The sequence below is a fragment of the Panonychus citri genome, unplaced genomic scaffold, assembly GCF_014898815.1.
Source record: "Panonychus citri isolate SS breed McGregor unplaced genomic scaffold, ASM1489881v1 Contig00011, whole genome shotgun sequence".
In the NCBI taxonomy this organism is placed as follows: domain Eukaryota; kingdom Metazoa; phylum Arthropoda; class Arachnida; order Trombidiformes; family Tetranychidae; genus Panonychus; species Panonychus citri.
This window is the reverse complement of record NW_026515416.1, coordinates 343862-362092: the sequence shown is the minus strand read 5'-3', so window position 1 is coordinate 362092 and position 18231 is coordinate 343862. Positions and strand designations below refer to the sequence as shown.

General features: G+C 31.6%; 3 protein-coding genes and 1 long non-coding RNA gene across 4 annotated transcripts; 2 read left to right on the top strand and 2 right to left on the bottom strand.

Moving 5' to 3' along the window:
• Window positions 1-8: 8 nt before the first annotated feature.
• On the top strand, window positions 9-1160 carry LOC128390652 (uncharacterized). Its single transcript, XR_008325666.1, has 3 exons — window positions 9-207; window positions 701-1014; window positions 1076-1160. It is a non-coding gene; the product is annotated as an uncharacterized LOC128390652 (long non-coding RNA).
• A 3186-nt stretch (window positions 1161-4346) lies between these two features.
• Window positions 4347-9488, bottom strand: LOC128390798 (gamma-aminobutyric acid type B receptor subunit 1-like). The gene is made up of 12 exons (XM_053350569.1): window positions 8928-9488; window positions 8541-8846; window positions 8031-8460; window positions 7741-7944; window positions 7401-7671; window positions 7195-7327; window positions 7010-7123; window positions 6787-6936; window positions 6531-6704; window positions 6163-6432; window positions 5028-6088; window positions 4347-4955 (listed from the first exon to the last, which is right to left on the bottom strand). Exons 1-11 carry the CDS (start codon window positions 9261-9263, stop codon window positions 5855-5857), a joined length of 2622 nt encoding a protein of 873 aa, XP_053206544.1. The 5' UTR covers window positions 9264-9488; the 3' UTR covers window positions 4347-4955; window positions 5028-5854.
• Window positions 9489-9936: 448 nt separating this feature from the next.
• On the top strand, window positions 9937-10582 carry LOC128390976 (uncharacterized). The gene is made up of 2 exons (XM_053350797.1): window positions 9937-10187; window positions 10259-10582. Exons 1-2 carry the CDS (start codon window positions 10038-10040, stop codon window positions 10580-10582), a joined length of 474 nt encoding a protein of 157 aa, XP_053206772.1. The 5' UTR covers window positions 9937-10037.
• Window positions 10532-18202, bottom strand: LOC128390919 (protein NDRG3-like). Its single transcript, XM_053350713.1, has 5 exons — window positions 17991-18202; window positions 17551-17912; window positions 13654-13984; window positions 11353-12209; window positions 10532-11166 (listed from the first exon to the last, which is right to left on the bottom strand). Exons 3-5 carry the CDS (start codon window positions 13904-13906, stop codon window positions 11152-11154), a joined length of 1125 nt encoding a protein of 374 aa, XP_053206688.1. The 5' UTR covers window positions 13907-13984; window positions 17551-17912; window positions 17991-18202; the 3' UTR covers window positions 10532-11151.
• Window positions 18203-18231: the final 29 nt, after the last annotated feature.

Below are 18231 nucleotides of genomic sequence, written 5' to 3'. Positions count from 1 at the left end.
TACTTAATCTCAATGGGGCTTTTTGTAAGTCCAGTTGATGGTCAAGACCTGGAAATGGGTGTGATCACATTTGGGAATCTTTATTATTATTATTTCTTATTCGAAGAGGAAAAAAAAGGTTAACCTGGAAACGAAAAAATAAAAAAAAAGATTCCATTGGTTCCTTTGGATTCTTTTGGTCAATTATAATGACCAACAAATTCCCGTGTGAGTATTGACCAAAAGAGTTTCTCTTTCTTTTCTCTCTTCCTTCAATTCCTTTCATCATCCATAGATATGAAAGAGAATGAGAGAGAGGCAAGTGACCCACCCCACGATCACCAATAACCCATAACAACCTAGAAGAAGATGAAAAAAGAGACTCACCTTTCACCTTATCTTCCCGGTCAAACCTTCATCTTCATCTTCTTGTTGTGTAAAAAAAACTATTTGTTATAATAAGAAGAAGATGAGAAAGAGAAGAAAAGGAATTCACTTCTTTCTCACAAGAAAAACTTTCTTCCTTTCTCATCATCATCATCATCATCATTCTCTTTCTTTTCTTTCCTTTTTTCATCTTCTTTCATCTTCCTTTGCCCTTCCTACGATTATAATAAGACTCTTCCTCTCTCTCTCATCATCATCCTTAACCTTCACCTTCCTTGTTATTATTATCATTGTTATCATTCATTTCTGATTCTGACCCATTTATACCCTCAAGATATTCATGATCACCCACCGACAGCCCCACCTTTGACTCGAACAGATAAACAATCAGTAAATCATCATCATGATAATCACCAAAAACTCACAAACAATCAACTGAATCACATGGAAATCAATTTGAAAAACAGTAAAACAAATTCATCAAATTTCATGGCGAAACTTTCACTCTCTCTTTCTCACTTATCATGTAACAAGACACAACAATCAACTAATTACTTCTGTCAATCGTATCAATCAAATCATAATTACGCTGATAATGAAACAATTAAACAATCAGAAATACCAAAAATAAAGTGATTACATTGAAAGGTAAGAATAAAAAACAGAACAAAAAAAAAGTAACTAAACCTTTTCCACTTCATTTTCACAGGTAAACCTTTCATCGTCTCTTTCTCACAAGAAATTCATCTTTCCTCCTTTCTCACCCTCCCCACCCTCCTCCATCCTCCCTCATCATCTTCATCTTCATCTTCTTGTTGTGTAAAAAAAACTATTTGTTATAATAAGAAGAAGATGAGAAAGAGAAGAAAAGGAATTCACTTCTTTCTCACAAGAAAAACTTTCTTCCTTTCTCATCATCATCATCATCATCATTCTCTTTCTTTTCTTTCCTTTTTTCATCTTCTTTCATCTTCCTTTGCCCTTCCTACGATTATAATAAGACTCTCTTCCTCTCTCTCTCTCATCATCATCCTTAACCTTCACCTTCCTTGTTATTATTATCATTGTTATCATTCATTTCTGATTCTGACCCATTTATACCCTCAAGATATTCATGATCACCCACCGACAGCCCCACCTTTGGACTCGAACAGATAAACAATCAGTAAATCATCATCATGATAATCACCAAAAACTCACAAACAATCAACTGAATCACATGGAAATCAATTTGAAAAACAGTAAAACAAATTCATCAAATTTCATGGCGAAACTTTCACTCTCTCTTTCTCACTTATCATGTAACAAGACACAACAATCAACTAATTACTTCTGTCAATCGTATCAATCAAATCATAATTACGCTGATAATGAAACAATTAAACAATCAGAAATACCAAAAATAAAGTGATTACATTGAAAGGTAAGAATAAAAAACAGAACAAAAAAAAAGTAACTAAACCTTTTCCACTTCATTTTCACAGGTAAACCTTTCATCGTCTCTTTCTCACAAGAAATTCATCTTTCCTCCTTTCTCACCCTCCCCACCCTCCTCCATCCTCCCTCATCATCTTCATCTTCCTCTCATCATAATCATCTCGAATATAATATAATATATTAGATATAAAACCGAAGCCTCTATTTGCTTCCGTTTTCTGACCCATTTACCTTAAGTCCTTTTTTGGACTTTACCTTTTTCAATGGTCAATACAAATTGTCCTTCACTGGACATTGTCCAGTTTGATAATAAAGCTCAAATTGTTGAACATGATGACAAAAAATCAACAATCACAAGTTAATCACTTGACTATCATAATTTATTTTATTAGGTAATTATGATTAAACGATTATTATGTTTACAATTGATAACATTTTGTTATGAATGAGACGAGGATATTAATTGTTAACAATTAAAACTTAATCTGCTTCATTAATCAATACCACTTGATTCATTCAATAAAAATCTTTATCAACAATTAGGGATCAATTAATTAACTTTTTCTTAATTGATCTAATTCATATTAATTTGTATCAATAAACGATAATCAATTGATTGTTTAATGAATGGGAAAGTAATCAAAACGTTACATTTGTTAAAAATTGTTTACAATTAAAGTTTTACACAAAATTGATCAGTTAGTAAATTAATAAACTAAATGATTATTATTAAATCATTTGTGTTGTAAATTGTTGAATTTGATTTATGATTAATTGTCTAAATTTGATTTATAAGCAACGTTTGCAATTAATTATCTTAATCTTGTAGATTAACACACACACAACAATTAGCTAATTGTCTGTAACCAATTGATATGAAATTTGTTTTCTCAATTATAATGCAATTTAATTTGATTACAATTTACACTTCAATCAATAGCAATGCAAATGCAAATGTAAATTGTTTGTATCACAATTAAAATCTGATAATAATTTGATAATCTCTTAATTGTTTGAGATATCAATTTGTTTGCCAATTAATTGCAATCATGAATTCATATTAACTGAAATGTTTTCACAAATTGTTACCTGAGTGTTATTAGCAAATTTCAACTGAATCAATTTTGGAATCACAGTAAATTGGAAATATAATTGTAACAATCAATAATAATTATCTCAGTAAATAAATTGTTCATTTTTCTGTCTTTCTCACTCACTCGATCTCTCTCACTCTCTATGGGGATGATGTTTGCGGAAAATGATCTCACGATTTTAAGATGAATATACTTCAAATCATGTGAAGAAGATGGAGAGATGAGAATGAAGAGAATGATGAAGGAGAGAGAGAAAGAGGGAGGCAGGGGAGGTGGTGAATCAAGATTAGGAGTAGACGAAGAGAGAGAGAGAGAGAGGGAGGTGAGGGGAGAGGGTGAAAGGAGAAAAAAGGGAGAACAAGTGAAGGAATGAGAGCGTGAGAAAAGTGAATAACCGCCAATTTAAAATCGAGAGTAAAGTGCAGTTATCATTTTGTCATGTTCTTTTTTTTCGACTGTAACTTTGCAGAAATATGAATATAAGTGTGTAGATATTAATACATTAACTGTACGAAGATAATTCTATGTGTCTACACTGTAGATATTCAGTATCTCACACTAAACATTGAACGTTTTGTCGTTGTTATTGATTATCGTATTTTTATCCATTCGATGTTAAAGTTTATCGGTTCTCATGTATTCCCTTTAATTGTTGACAATCGTGTCTATTGAATCCTCTGTTGTGTTGATTGCTGAGAAAAAAATTCTTCCCAATAATTATGATACAATCATTGATTAGCGATCATGATAGAGACAAATTTGTTTCTCTCTCGATGGAGATGATAAAATATTTTCTCCCTTAATTTTTCATGATAATTTACTTGTTGATTCTGTTGATTGTTGTTGTTTATCAATCCATCTATTATTTACTTTTAGTATCAATTTGTTTCAATTGTAAAAATAATAACAGTTAATCAGATAACCATTAATACTAATTGCAACAATTAAGCAAGATTAAAGTTTCGAGTCTCAACTTTTTATTTCTTCCGGTTTTCAATTGAATATTTAATCTTGGGTAAATCATATTGATGAGATCAAATCAATTAATCATGATGAGATTATTGGTTAAGATTTCAACGAATCTCAATGATTAATTGATTTGATTATCGATTGTGATTATATATTTTCCTCGGGTGAGTGTGTGAATTGGGTGTTGACCATTAAGAGCAATCAGATTAAATGGAAAGTGCACTTTCCACTTTAATCATGATTAAGGATTAACGATAAACTCGTGAGGCGATTGTTGTTGATTAAGGAGGAGAAACATTGATTTGATTAACGAGAGAGAAATTAAAATGACCTTGATACTATTTCCCTATTAGGGATTAAATTGTTACGATGTTTCACTTTTCAAGTTTAATTGCAGTTGATTAAAGTTGATCTAGGAAATTGTCTTCGTTTACAGTTAATTGTTTGATTTTCGTTGACGAAATTTCGTAAATTGATTCTCGAAATGTTCTAATCGCGAACTCGAGGACAGATCATAATATCTTCGAGTCCGTTGATACAATCAACTTGAGAAAATATCATATTGCCAGAGGTGAAAGGTCACCAAAGGTTAATGAGATTTTATCGCAATCATAGAGAGAAATCATCGATTTTGTGTTAATTAATTATCGTTTATGTAATTAGTTAATTTACAAGGAGTAAAGTAAGAAAATTTTCCAGTAATTGTTTATAAATTGTGTTAATTAAACTACAGTTAATTGCTGATGAATAAAGTCCTAGAGGAAGTTATTGTTTCAACTGTAAAGAAAATTTTTTCAATTAGAAAATTAAATTAAATTAAATTGTCTCTTCATCTAATTAGAAGTTTGTTTTTTTTTCATTTATCTCTAATAATTAAAGTGCATCAATGATTAAATTAATTGTGAAGATTTCCAATTGACAATAATTCCCTTTTTAACCATCATAATTAACTTTCGTGAGGTTTGATTACAATTAGAGTGCTAGAGTGACAATTAATTAGACAATTTGTTTCCAGTGTTAATCATGATCCAATTGAAGGCATTATAATAAAAACAATTTGTTGATTATGGTGATTAAAAAATGGTTAATCTGAAAGGATAAGAAACACAATTAAATTGTTAATTTAAATTGAAATGGTTAACCAATCAAAAGTAAACTCACCTTCTTGATTGTTGGACGAATTGATAACAATTTAGAGTGAATTAGATAAGCTTGATAATTATTAATAGTAATTCTGATAGTAACACAACCAAGTTAATTGTGATTAAGTAAATTGTGACAATACAACTGTTGATGATAATTTTACAAAGGATTAAGAGTTTTGGTTTGATTAACAAGTTTCATTGATTGTTTTGAGTTTTAATTGTTGATCTGATATTAGTTATTTTGTTCGTATCGGAATATTAAATCACAATTAAATCAATTAATTGTTCAATTAGCTGACAGGATTAACAGGTGATTAATTAACAATGGACAGTGAAGGTTATTGTCATTGAGAGATGAAAGTTGATCAGATGAAATTGATTACCAATGAACACTGAGATTGATGAATTAAGATGAATAATTAACTAGATGATGAATTATTATAATTCTTGATTGAGATGATTAAAGTTGATTAAAACAGTTAACTGTTAATTATTAACTACCAACATGGGTAAAAGTATCACAGACTTTTAATTACAATGATAATAAAATGCTCTCAATGACAAAAAGGTTTCAAGGATTAGAGAGATTAAGAGATTAAGAGATTATCAGAATTTGATGAGAGTAATTGATTGTTATCAAATTAAAAGTAACCAATTAAAATTGGAATATAATTTAGAATCTATGAAATCAGTGGATTAATGGGAATATATGATTAGGGGTCAATTATTTAATCTCTTAATCTTTAATCCTTTTCCTCAGGTGATTGAGTTTTGTTGTTGTTTTTCTCGGTGAGATGAATGATCCCGATTAATTGATTCTCGGATTTTTAATTGTTCTTTTGATTATAAATAAGATTCCGAAATTTCAAAATCTGAAGGTTTAGAACCTCGAGCTGATTGGTAGCCCGAATCTGTCGCTGGATCGACATGAATTGTTCCTATGGTTTTCGGTTCATCGGGTTCTTGTATTCGAACGGCTTTTTTAGGGTGTTTTGGTTCATTCTCTTTCTTTTTCATAATTTCCTCCATTTGCTTACGAACCTCATCAATTTGTGATTCTTTCTCTGCGATTTTAGCCTTTAAATTGGGAAGAAATTAAATTTAATTCTTTGGTGATTTCATCTTATTTGATTTCTCTCTTTGCTATTTACCTGAAGCTCTTCGTTTTCTAATGTTAACTTTTTCAATCTCTCTTCTTGTTCTTGGATTGTTAATGTCTCATGAAAAGTTCCGTTCATGTAAGAACCGCCGAACGATAAATGTGACCCTCGTTTCCTGACAAGTTCAACGATTTTCGGTATAAATATGAGAGCCATGGAAATGAAGCAGCAAAAAATTATGGTAACCGTTATGAAGGCGAAATGAGCATCAACGTGATTCACAATTACGAGTGAAACTGGCCCAGTTATCATACAAAGGATCTAGAACGATTGATGATGAAAAATTTGAAGAAATTACCACAATAATCAAAGAAATTGCTGCAAAAATGAAGATGGAAAAAAGGGAAACTCAAACTTACAACGACATTATAAATACTCATTCCGACGAGTCGGGAATCGTTGAGTCGCTTCAATTTGACACTTCGGGTTTCGTATGCGAGGAAAAGGCCAAACAGTAACAAAAGACCTTTGTACCCGAAAAGAACACAGTACCAAACCAGATTGGTATCACATCGTTCCAAGGAGCGAACAATCTTGAGAACGAATAAAAAAATTCGATTATTCGATAAATCTAGTTGTCAACACTGAGACAAGTTCGAGAGGTTAAAGGTTTACCTTTATGTTATCATCATTTGGATCGACATCTTCTTGTTCCAGTTTTTCCGTTATTCTAATCATTGGACTTTTAATGAACCAACAGGCCAGAATAGCGCCATCGATGAGACAGAATAACGAGATCATTAGGACAACTTGAGCATTTTCAACCTTGCAAATCAAAGATGAAAAATTATATCTTATTATTAGTTCGGGAATCGATTGGACAATTGATCGTTTTTACCTTTGATTTACTCGATTGTTCCAATTGAGTTGATAATCTATATGCGAACCAAACTTTCGTGAACATAGCACCAAAAAAGAGGGAGAAACTTATCGAAAGTAACACTGCTCGACACTGTACAAGTTTACCAATGGAAAGGTTAAAGTTAATCCGATTAAATTGACCTTCGAATCTTGAAAACTTACATGACAAAGTTTGGTAAAATCTCTGGCATTGATCTTTTGACTGTCCAGGCCAAAGAGGATGACCGTTGATAAACAACCGATGCATCCGATTAGCATAATATAATTTGACAAGGGTTGAGACATTTGAATGTATCTATTGATTGATAAATGATAAGTTGATTGGAGATGAGTCTTGGTTGGAGTTAACAATTAAATCAACTGATTACCTAAATTTTCTGAATTTAAAATTGAAACAAATCAATCCGATTGACCAAACGATTCCAATTGCAGCGATTGCATTGAGAGTCACAAAAAAGGAAAGTGAAACAGTTTTTAATTGTTCAACGATAACTGTCCGGTCTTTTGGCGGTGATCCCGTTTCAAGCCATTGGGGTGAACTTTTCCAGGTCAAATTATCGTCCTGAGTATCATAATAACCCAGTAAATTGTAATTCCCATCAACCATTTGCTCAATTTGTGTAAGTGCAATACGATCACCTTTTAAATGAATAGAAACAATTAGCGATTAACATCAAGAATTAAAGACAATTAAGTCTAATTGTTTACCTTCATCAGTGAATTTAACCTCACCCGATACTCCCAAGAAGAAAGTATCTCTCAATGATTGTTGAATCTCTTGACTAATTAACTTATTCTCATAATTGAAACTCTCAATTGCGATTCCTCGTTTCTTCAATTTGTGCATAGTCGCATTCAAAGCCAAGGCCACAGCCCAAACTGCGTCATAAGCTAAAGGCGCTTCCTGGTAACCTAACCAATTAATCAAAACAGAGAAAAATTAATCAACTTAATCAAACCTAAATCTAAATCGTGTCTAACTAATATTATTATTATACCTTCGGGTCTTATTGATGTTCCCAAATTTTTCTGTAAACGATCATGATACTTATCGAGCCATTGTTGAGCAGTGATTCCAGCGACAGTTTGTTTATTATCACGATTTAATATGATGGCCTCAGTGGTAAAATGACCCTGAACAACCTTGAGCATCTCCTCTTTGGTACAATTCAATCCTTTAACGGGTAAGTACCAATTATCCTCGTACCAACCCAATAGAAACCAAACATATTGTTTACCGTAAAGATTTTGCTTGTAGGCCTCACACATCACCTTCCGAGCTTCACCGCCGTAAAAAATGCCGACAATGATACGAGCATCTTGACGAGCTAAACTTTTGACCGCATCCGAAGGGTCAGTTAGAAAAGAAACTCGAGTTAGAACCTCGATTCCAGCCTTTTTACATTGATACTCTAAGTCTTTGGCAGTCTAAATTGTTTTGATTCAAAAGAAAATGAAACAATTAAGTTATTTTTTTGATTTTCTCAGGAAAGAAATTAATTACTTACAGTAACAAAAACTTCTTCCGCTTCTAATATGATTGCTATTCGTTGCCATTTAAATTCAGTGAACAATTTAACTCGAGTTGGATTATGAATCGTCGCTGATGGATGAGTACGGAAGAAGGTGGGGAAGCGACTTCGATTGGATAGAGCGGGTGAAGAGGAACCATAACCAAAGACTACGAGATTGTACATTTTGGCTGTTTCAGCGATCGTCGAACAGACAATTGAACATCCGCCAAGAATCATTATCTTGGTCGGAGGTTCGTAAACCAACTCGTAAAGTAGAGCCGAAGCTAAACCCGAATCGCACTTTAAAAGGGCGAGAATAAAACACAAAAGTACCAATCAATTAATCTTCCCGAACAATTTAAATTCATTTAATGTACTTACCTTACTATCATTTGGTGTTAATGACAAATAATAACCTGGAAGTATTTCTGGCCTACTGTTGACATCTTCCAAGGCCATTTCGACCGCTGGTTGACAACCTTGACCTCCAAGCCAACCCCCGGTCCCGGTCATTGGGAACAGTCCACCAATATGAAGCTTGGTCAACGGTGGTTCAGTTGATGATGATGACGATGAACTTACTGATTGATCCAACCGGTTGGGGTCAAATCCTGGTGGTTTGGGAAGCCCTTGAGTGGGTATTCTGGAGGGTATGAAACATATTACTGGTCTGATCACAATTAAACTAATAAGATAATTTATCACAAAAAACCACATCTTACAATTAGATTGTGGATTTAAAGGAAAAACAATCAGCTAATCAACATGAACAACAACAATCAATCCAAGCTCACTGTTAATTCAACTCCCTGATGAAAAAATATCAACAATACGCAAGACTGAATACCCACTTAATAGTATCTCTACTTTTCTCTCTTTCTTTTTCCTCTTTCTTTTATCTATCGATCCAAGTGAAGATGAAAAAAGTTCATCATGATGAACATTTCGAATACTCGAAAAAACGGAAAATTCTAATCCATCGAATCTCAATTCCATTGATCTAATCTCTATATCTCTCTATCCTTGGACTTATCTAATTACTTTCTCTTATTTTTTTTCCGTCGAATTTTTTTTAATCACAATTAGCTGATTTCTAATTGTAAGTGAACATTGAGTTGATTACAATTAGTTGTCAAGGAAAAAAGTTGCAATCGTTGATTAAACTAATGGTGAAATCTATTAAATTTTCTTAATCATTGAGGAAATTTAATTTTTTTTTCTTATTACTCTTTTCTATTAGTGATTAGTAAATTGTTGCTATTTATTTGAAGCGTAAAATTGATTGTCTGGGCAGATGATTAAATCTTCAATTATATCAGATAATAAATTGGTCAACTTTAAATTGGTAACAATTAGTAAATGATTTGAGAAAACAAAACAAAAATAAGACAAAAAAGTTTTTCAATTTATTTTTATCATTTGATATTTTCAATTGTTGTTGATAACTTAATTGTTGATGATTAGTAAATTATTGCAACTTGATCAGTGTAAATGAAAACAATACAAACGATGTTCAATCAATTATATTCATACTCAGTGTCAATAACTCAGCAGTTAATTGTGATCTCTTTAATTGTTAGCCAGTTGATTAACGTTTCGACCTACCAATCACCCGGACAACAGATTCAATATCATATGCAGGTAAGAATTTGTTAATTAAATTGTAACAATTAGTTAATCATCAACTATGTGTGTCTACAAATCGTCTTAAGGGATTTTCTGGTCCTGATTCTTATCAATTTGGATTCGTCTCTTTATCCGAAGCTAATCCGTTAAGCCGACACGAAGAGCGGGACAGTTCAGGTCAAGTTCGTGGTTATTATTCATTTAAAGATCCAAATGGTTTAATTAATTATGTTCAATATCAGGCAACGAAATCAACTGGATTTAAAATAACTAGGCAATTGTTAATTAATCCAAATACTGGAAAGATAATCAATAAGATTAAAAATCGGATTAAGAAGAAATCGAGAAGACGAAAAAAGTTGAAGCGATTCAATTGGAAACGCCGGCGAACTCATTGGAATCCAATCTGATTTTTAATTCCAATTTTTTAAACTTTAATTGTTACAAAAGGTTAGGTGGTTAATTTGATTCCTTCCAGTTTTAATTGTAAATCATATTTGTCAGTGAATAAAATGGATCATCAACTTTTTTTTTCATGAGCTTACAATTTGGTTTTCATGAAGTTTTTCGGTTAACTTACAAAGGGTCAAAATGCTTGTGCCAGTATTTTGGTTATATTTTGTTTGACACATGAAACTATAACAATCGATTATTGTTGATTGTTAGGCGATTTAAAAGATTAGTTTAAATTTTGTATAATATTCTAATTTGAAGTATACAAAGAAAGAGAAAGAGAGACTCAAGGATATATTAATTATCAATTTGACTAAATAATCTGAATATAAAAACTTAGTGAGAGAGTAAACTTGATATTCTTTAGTAAATTGGTTGTAATGATGAATTGATGATGACCAAAAGGTGTAATGGATTTTAGCCTTAATGTATCGACCATTGGGGTTGCAGGATTGGAATTGGTTTGGATAAGTGAGACACACACACGGAGAGATCCAAACAGGATAACAAAAGGATTCAAGGCAATTCAAGGTGATGGTGACTGTGGACATGGGGAGAAAGAGAGAAGATTAACAAAAATTGTTCGACTTTTTTTGGTTAAATTTGATTAGTAATATGATAATAGACTAATTGTTAATTCTGTGTTAATTGTATTAATGTTGGTTCTGTTTTTTTTTCTATTGTATTAGTTTTAGCACTGAGCAATAGGATTTTCAACAATATGCACCTCTCCTGATGTAAGTCGTCCATCAACAATTTGGGTGTCCAATGAATTGTCGATTGAGTTTTTCCTCGATGAATCAACAGAGTCCGGCCTTTCACTTGAGTTTAGTGACATTTTGCGAAGAGATGAGCGACGTCTCTCATAAACGGTTAAAGCATAGCCTAAACCTTGAATGAAGAGTTTCATCGCTTCGGCTACTTTACCAGGTTGTTCTTCCAGGGCCATCCCGCTGTCGGATAGTTTCATCCAAGTTGAATTCTCAGGATTTAGACGAGAGTTCATGTTAACTGTGTCATCAACATGAGGTGATAAATTAGCACAAAGAAGAAGAACTGAGCACTTGAAATTTTTCTCTTTGTCTCCTCGAATTATTCCAAGGTCAGTTCGACGAATATAAGAGTCAATGAAGAGGGAGAGATTTCTCGGATTAATTGATTGACCAGAAAAATATTTACTATAAACTGCAATCAGATCTCTATTACGTTCTTCGGTTACTCTACCAAAATGATACCAGAGAAGATAATCTTGAACTGATTGAGGAAAAGTTGTCGAAGAGACCAAAGCTGCAGTACTGGTGAGATAATAGACATTCATCTTTTGATAAAGATATTCAGACCAAGAGGATTGTGAGGCTGTACAGTTGACGAGGTAGAGACCATCAACTACGCCAGGATTTCTCAAGGCAAATCGAGAAAGGATATTGGCTCCAGCACCAACACCGAAGCCAATAAAATTTTTGATCCCATAAAATTTGCAAACAGCTTCTATTTGTTCAGCTAATTGATCCATGGTGGGGTAAACAAAACTTTCCGGTAGTGGAGCAGCATTTTCTTCTTGTCCAGGAGCATTGATATGAATTACTTTAAACGAAAGAAAAGGAAATGAGAAAAAAAATTCAATCAAAATTAATTTCAGATAATCATTAACATGATTGTCTCATCAGACATTCATGGGAGAGGGAATAATTCATAACTTAATCATATTTTTATTTCTCATCATTTACTATAACCTTCTTTTTTAATACTTCCTGTTGTTTTTTTACTTATTTTATCATCATCACAATCATTGTGTCATCATCTTGTGATTTTTAGCTCAATTTATATTTACTATTAGCTAAATACACACATATCACTGTAATTAAATTAACTTTCGTTGATATAATTACATAAATAATCATTATGATGACTGGACGACAAAATGGTAAAGTGAATGACAAAGACCCGTTCAGAATCAAGAACAAAAAAATGACTGAAATAATTGAATTTCTTGGTTAATCAGGTTAAATGGATGAACCGTAATAATATCAATCGATTGATATAAATGAGGAAAATTATAATGAATAGAAAATGGTTATTCATTTCCATTAGAAACCTATTAACTTATTTTGAAAGTATCTTGTCTGTGTCTTATTATAACTTGATTAGCAAGACAATAAGTATTGTAGTCAACAAATTGGACAATGAAAAGAGAAAAAAAAATTGTCACCAATTGGTGAAAATTCAATTATACTTGAATTAGACACAATTACAAATGCATTGGTACATTTGATGAGTGAAAATACAAACAACACTCAGCAAAAAATGTCAACAAGCTAAAACTATGAAACTGGTATTTATCATTTACTATTATATTGTATTAAATTGTATCATTGATAAATTGTAAGTTGTAACTAATATTATCGATATCAAATCACTAATTGTAATGATAAATAAAATTAAAGTGTTGCGACAAAAAAAACAACAACCGCTAATTATAATCATTAGTATTTACTTAGTATCTTCAACCTGAAAGTAATAAATAACCGTTTCAATGAAAAGGTATAAACACCACACAGACACACATTGATGTCTACACAAGATGGAGTAGAGAGAGAGAGAGAGAGAGAGTAAGGTGTCTTTATTTATGGGGTAATTCAATCAGCTTAAAAGAAACTGTTTAAAGCTTAATCACGATCTTCAAAGCTGAATAAATGGTAGCCCAATGAGAAACATAATCAATTAACTATCACCATGTACCTTACATTTCAATGGTTTTGAGTGAAAGCGAAGACAGAGAGAGAGAGAGAGAGAGAGTGAGATATATTGACACTAATTAAATTTATCGATGACAAGCGGAAATGTATTAGTTTTTGCAGATTAAGTTTACAGCCCTTATGATAGTGTGAGGTAATCATGGACATGACGATTTTCAGTTTTAAAGATGGTCGAATTTGGGGTTGAATTGAAGGTAAAAAAATTGCATGAAGGGATAAGGATTAAGCTTAATCAATAGGAGCTACATGGTGAGAATATCAATTGTACTTACCGGCAAAACTTTGAAGAAACAGTCTCATATCCATGTAATTAAAGAAGGCTTGAAAATTGGAAACATGATTTAATCCAATATCATGATAGGTAAGAATAACTGGTTTATTTTGTTTGTGGTCAGCGCCTTGTTTAGCAACCAGAATATTTCCATAGTGGGTTTCAATTTGATCCAAAGTGTAACTATCATCATCTGAGGCCAGACTCCGTAAAAGAGGTGATGTGGCTTGAACATTTAACAGCTCAATATCCATTGTTGATGAATCCCAGTAACAAAGTAAATGTAAAAATGCACAGGCAATCAATTAGAAGAGAAAAAGAAAATCCCTTTTCTTGAGAAAACAACAGAAGAAAAAAAAATTCACAATTAACTCGATAGATAGAAAAAGAATATTTTTTTTTCTCTCAGGGTGTAACACACAGAACAAGGAAAAGATTGGGAAACACTTAATAAATTCTATCTTTTTTCTCTTTAAAAATATTCCCTCTGATGTTTACTAGTGTTAATGCGAGTTAATTACAACCATTCACAATACATAAGAAAAAAAGATCATCTGAAATGGATTAACAGATAGAAAGACATCAACAGTAAAACAAAAGGAAACAGAACTTAATTTGATTGATGACAGATTATAATCAGTTGATTCACCAAAGAGACAAAGACAGAGAAATAAAAAAAGGTGATGATAAAAACAGAGACAAAAAGAGAAAGAGAGAGAAAAAAAGAGAATCAAATTGATGGAAACTGAAAGTTCGATCAACCAGATGGAGCCACAAGAAGAGAACAAAAATTAGAATAGAACAAAATTTTCTCTTTCTTTTCTCTTTCTCGTTGTTCTCTTGAGCGCCATCTTTCTTTTTCTTCGTTAAGGTTTTTCTTGAATCGGTTCTCTCTCATTTTGTTTCTTACTTTTATTCGTCTTAGTTGTTAGTTTATTTTCACTTTCTGTTCGGGTCGGTTATGTTTTCCAAACTTTTGGGTTTCACATCATCTTCATCTTCATCTTCACCACTTTCACTCATCATCTTCATCATCTTCCAAGTATCATCATTTTATTAGGAGAATTTTTTTTATTACTTATTAGTTATTTTCTAATTTTAATTCTGTTTTGTTTTGTTTTAATTTGGAGAATTTAAAGTAAAAAGAATTTTTTACTTCTTTTTTTTCTTTTTGTTTTTTTTCTCTCTCTCTCTCTGTGTGTGTGTGTTATAACTTTCTTGAGAATCCAATGATGAACAACGGTGCAAGAAAGATGGAGAAACGTAGAGAGATGGATAAAAAGTTAATCCATGTTATCAAAAAAGGTGATTACAATAATTTTCTTCTTCTGTTAAGGTTTAAACCTGATCTTAATGTTTTTGTTGATGGACAAACAGTTTTACATCATTGTTTACTTCAACGTCGTGATGTTAGATGGTGTCGACAGTTGATTATAAATGGAGCCAATCCCAATTTAGCAAACAAAGATGGTTGGCATCCTATTCATCTTGCTGCTTTCTATGGTCTTCATGAATCGGTTGCCTATCTTATGCATTCCAATAGACAAGTGTTTTCAGAAGAGACTGACCAAAGTGTTTCAACTTAGACTTTTGTCTCCTTTGCTTTTTTTGCTTCTTCATCTTCTCTCTATCACCACCGGATCGGCAATAATTTTGTGTGTTTTCTCAATACATCAACTGCAAACATGATAAAGAAAAGACAAACTCATAAAATCTCATCTGAACAAGTGAACATCAAAAAATTAACCAGGCAAAATCTTCCCAATCATTTTGAGATTTTTCCTTTTTTTTTTGTAAATAACTATAAACAATTGTAAATATTCATTACATTAATTTAATTCTATTAAAACAAAAAGCAATTGTGAAGTTTTGTTGATACAAAATCAATTGAATTAAAAAGAAAAATCAATTAAATTTTTTTTCTCCCTAAAAACTTCTGATGTAAAACTTGATTACGAATTTACTAACTATCGGTGATCATTCAGTAGAAAATTGTTTCATCTTCTTCATCAACGATAACAGTTACGTGAAAGGTGATTACTTGAGACAATTAGTTGACCAATTGTCAATTAATCAACATATTTTTGCTCCTGCTCATCAAATTGATATTGAAAATGTTCATCATCATCTTTACGATCACAATCACAATTACAATCAAAATCATAATAATAATCAAAGAGTTAAAAGTGATCCATGTTCATCAGAATTATCATTCTCACCGAAAATTGATCAAAATCAATTGTATCATTTTCAATCTGGTCTATTAATTAGCAGTTCACTAATTGTCTCATGTGGAAATGACCTCAAGTGCCTTTATCGTTCCTGTAATCAATCATTAATCAACTCATATCGATTATTACCTGATAATAGTGATCAACTTTTTCTCGATCCAATTTCATTTCGTAAAAGTTTAATCATCTATCCTTTGTTTACAACCAAAGTCTATGCCAATGTCCACCATTTTCATTTACAATCATCACTCAACAATTTACGACAATTACATCAATTAAATGTGAAAATAAATTCATTTGTAGATAAACATGGAAATTTAAATGGTGAAAATGGAAAAATAAAAAATAACCATTGGTCATCATCATCATCATCTAATTGGCCTTTTGCAATTGTAACTTGTCATGATCCAATCGATAGATTTGATGTAATTCATTGGAATTATCAAGAGAATGGAATTATCTATATGGCTGATGATTTCCATGTTCTCAGGGTGGAAAATGAAGCTGAGAAAGTTGATCGTTGATCAACTTTATCGGTTCTCTGGGAGAAGATAATAAAAAAGTTAAATTGATTGCTAATTGTGAGATAGATTTTTATCAGGATTGTTATTATTAATTGTTCCCATAACATTGGAACCTGCAATAATAATTATCCTTCAAGTTGATCAAAAATTTGCTTCACAATCAAGTTGTATATACAAATTTATGTGAGAAATTTAAATCAATTCACAAAACAATTAACAAAGTATTAAAATAATAATAATAATAACAATTGTAATCGTGATTTGTTTAACCACAATTAACCTTTCATTTTGTCAATTACCATCACCATTATCATAATTATCATGTATTTATGTTTAAGGTTACGGTTGGATGAATGGATTAGTATGAGAAACAATATCTTCCTGATTAATTTGTTCCTTTTTTAAAGGTAAGAGAGAGATATTTAATCAAGGTAATTGGGAAGGAAGAGGAAGAAAATTAATTCTTTAAATATTAATCAGCTTCAATAAGTATTGATTAATTTTAGAATTACAATGGAGAAGCCTCAAGTTAATCACCTTTAATATTTACGAAGAAAAAAAGTCAAGTGAATTATAATCTAAATCTATCTGTTGGAATGGATCAATATTAGAATTAAATTAAATTCTAAATATAAATGGTTGATTGTTGTGACTTGTTAGTAATATAATCTAACAATGGTGACAGTGGTAATAATAATGAACACGGATAAAGCTTCACGGACTGATGGATGAGAGGAGTAGAGAAAGAAAGAGAAGAAAGAGTGAAAAGAAAGAAAGAAAAGAAAGAGAAAAATAGAAGAGGATGAAGGAAGAGAGATTAACGGATTTCTCGTGAGAAATTAATGTAAACATACATTTAAATCCATAGAGATATTTGAATACATTGTTGTAAATTATCTGTACCATTGATTGTTTATCACCGTTATCTATTGATTGTTAATTGTAAGCATTTTCTCCCCAATTTCAATCAGATAAGATGATCTAAATAGCCGACAATTAAGGTTGCAATGATGATCCTGATGATGGGCGAATGTTTAATTAGTTCAAATTAACTAATTTCTATTTTCTAGGTTGACCTTTTCTTTGTGTTTTTTTTTGTTGATGGGCAGAGGGGAGAAATTATTTCACATTCAAATTAATTACCTGTTCTACTCGGTGGGAATGTAATTGTTGTGTCATTGTCATCATTGGGCTTTACCCACTTTGATTGTTTTCCCAGAAACGGTTGTGTGTGTGTGTGATTAAAGGGCCTGATGAGAGTAATGATGATTAAAGATGCTGTTGGTGTGTGAGTATGTGTGTGTATGTGTGGTGATTAATTTACTGATATTAATTCCAATGATTACCAATCCAATTTCAATTTTCTTCTCCCATGGAATCAATATTTGGACAACGTGTGTTCAACCAACGTGTATGGCAAGTGACTTTCCTTTTTCTATATTCTCTAATATATAAAAGGCTGTCGATCAATTTTCTCAGCGAAATATTTTCCTTCCATCATCACCCTGAGAAAATGAGAGAAAAAAAGAAAAGAATAAGCCAAATCACCAACCATGTGAAGTATTTTTCATTCTCATACTCACTTTTTTTAATTACTCCAATTTTGTATCTTCTCCAACAATTGAAAACACAAAGGAAAACATACAAACCCTTTGTAGCCTAAAGTCTTTAGGCTAAACACTTAGAAAGATTTAACAAGAAAGAAAAGATTATCGATTTAATCTCTTTCACTTTTCTTACCTTTTTATCGTTTATTGACTTAGGATACACAAGGAATTAACTAATTGACAAAAAACGAAAATAGAATAACAAATAATCAACTAG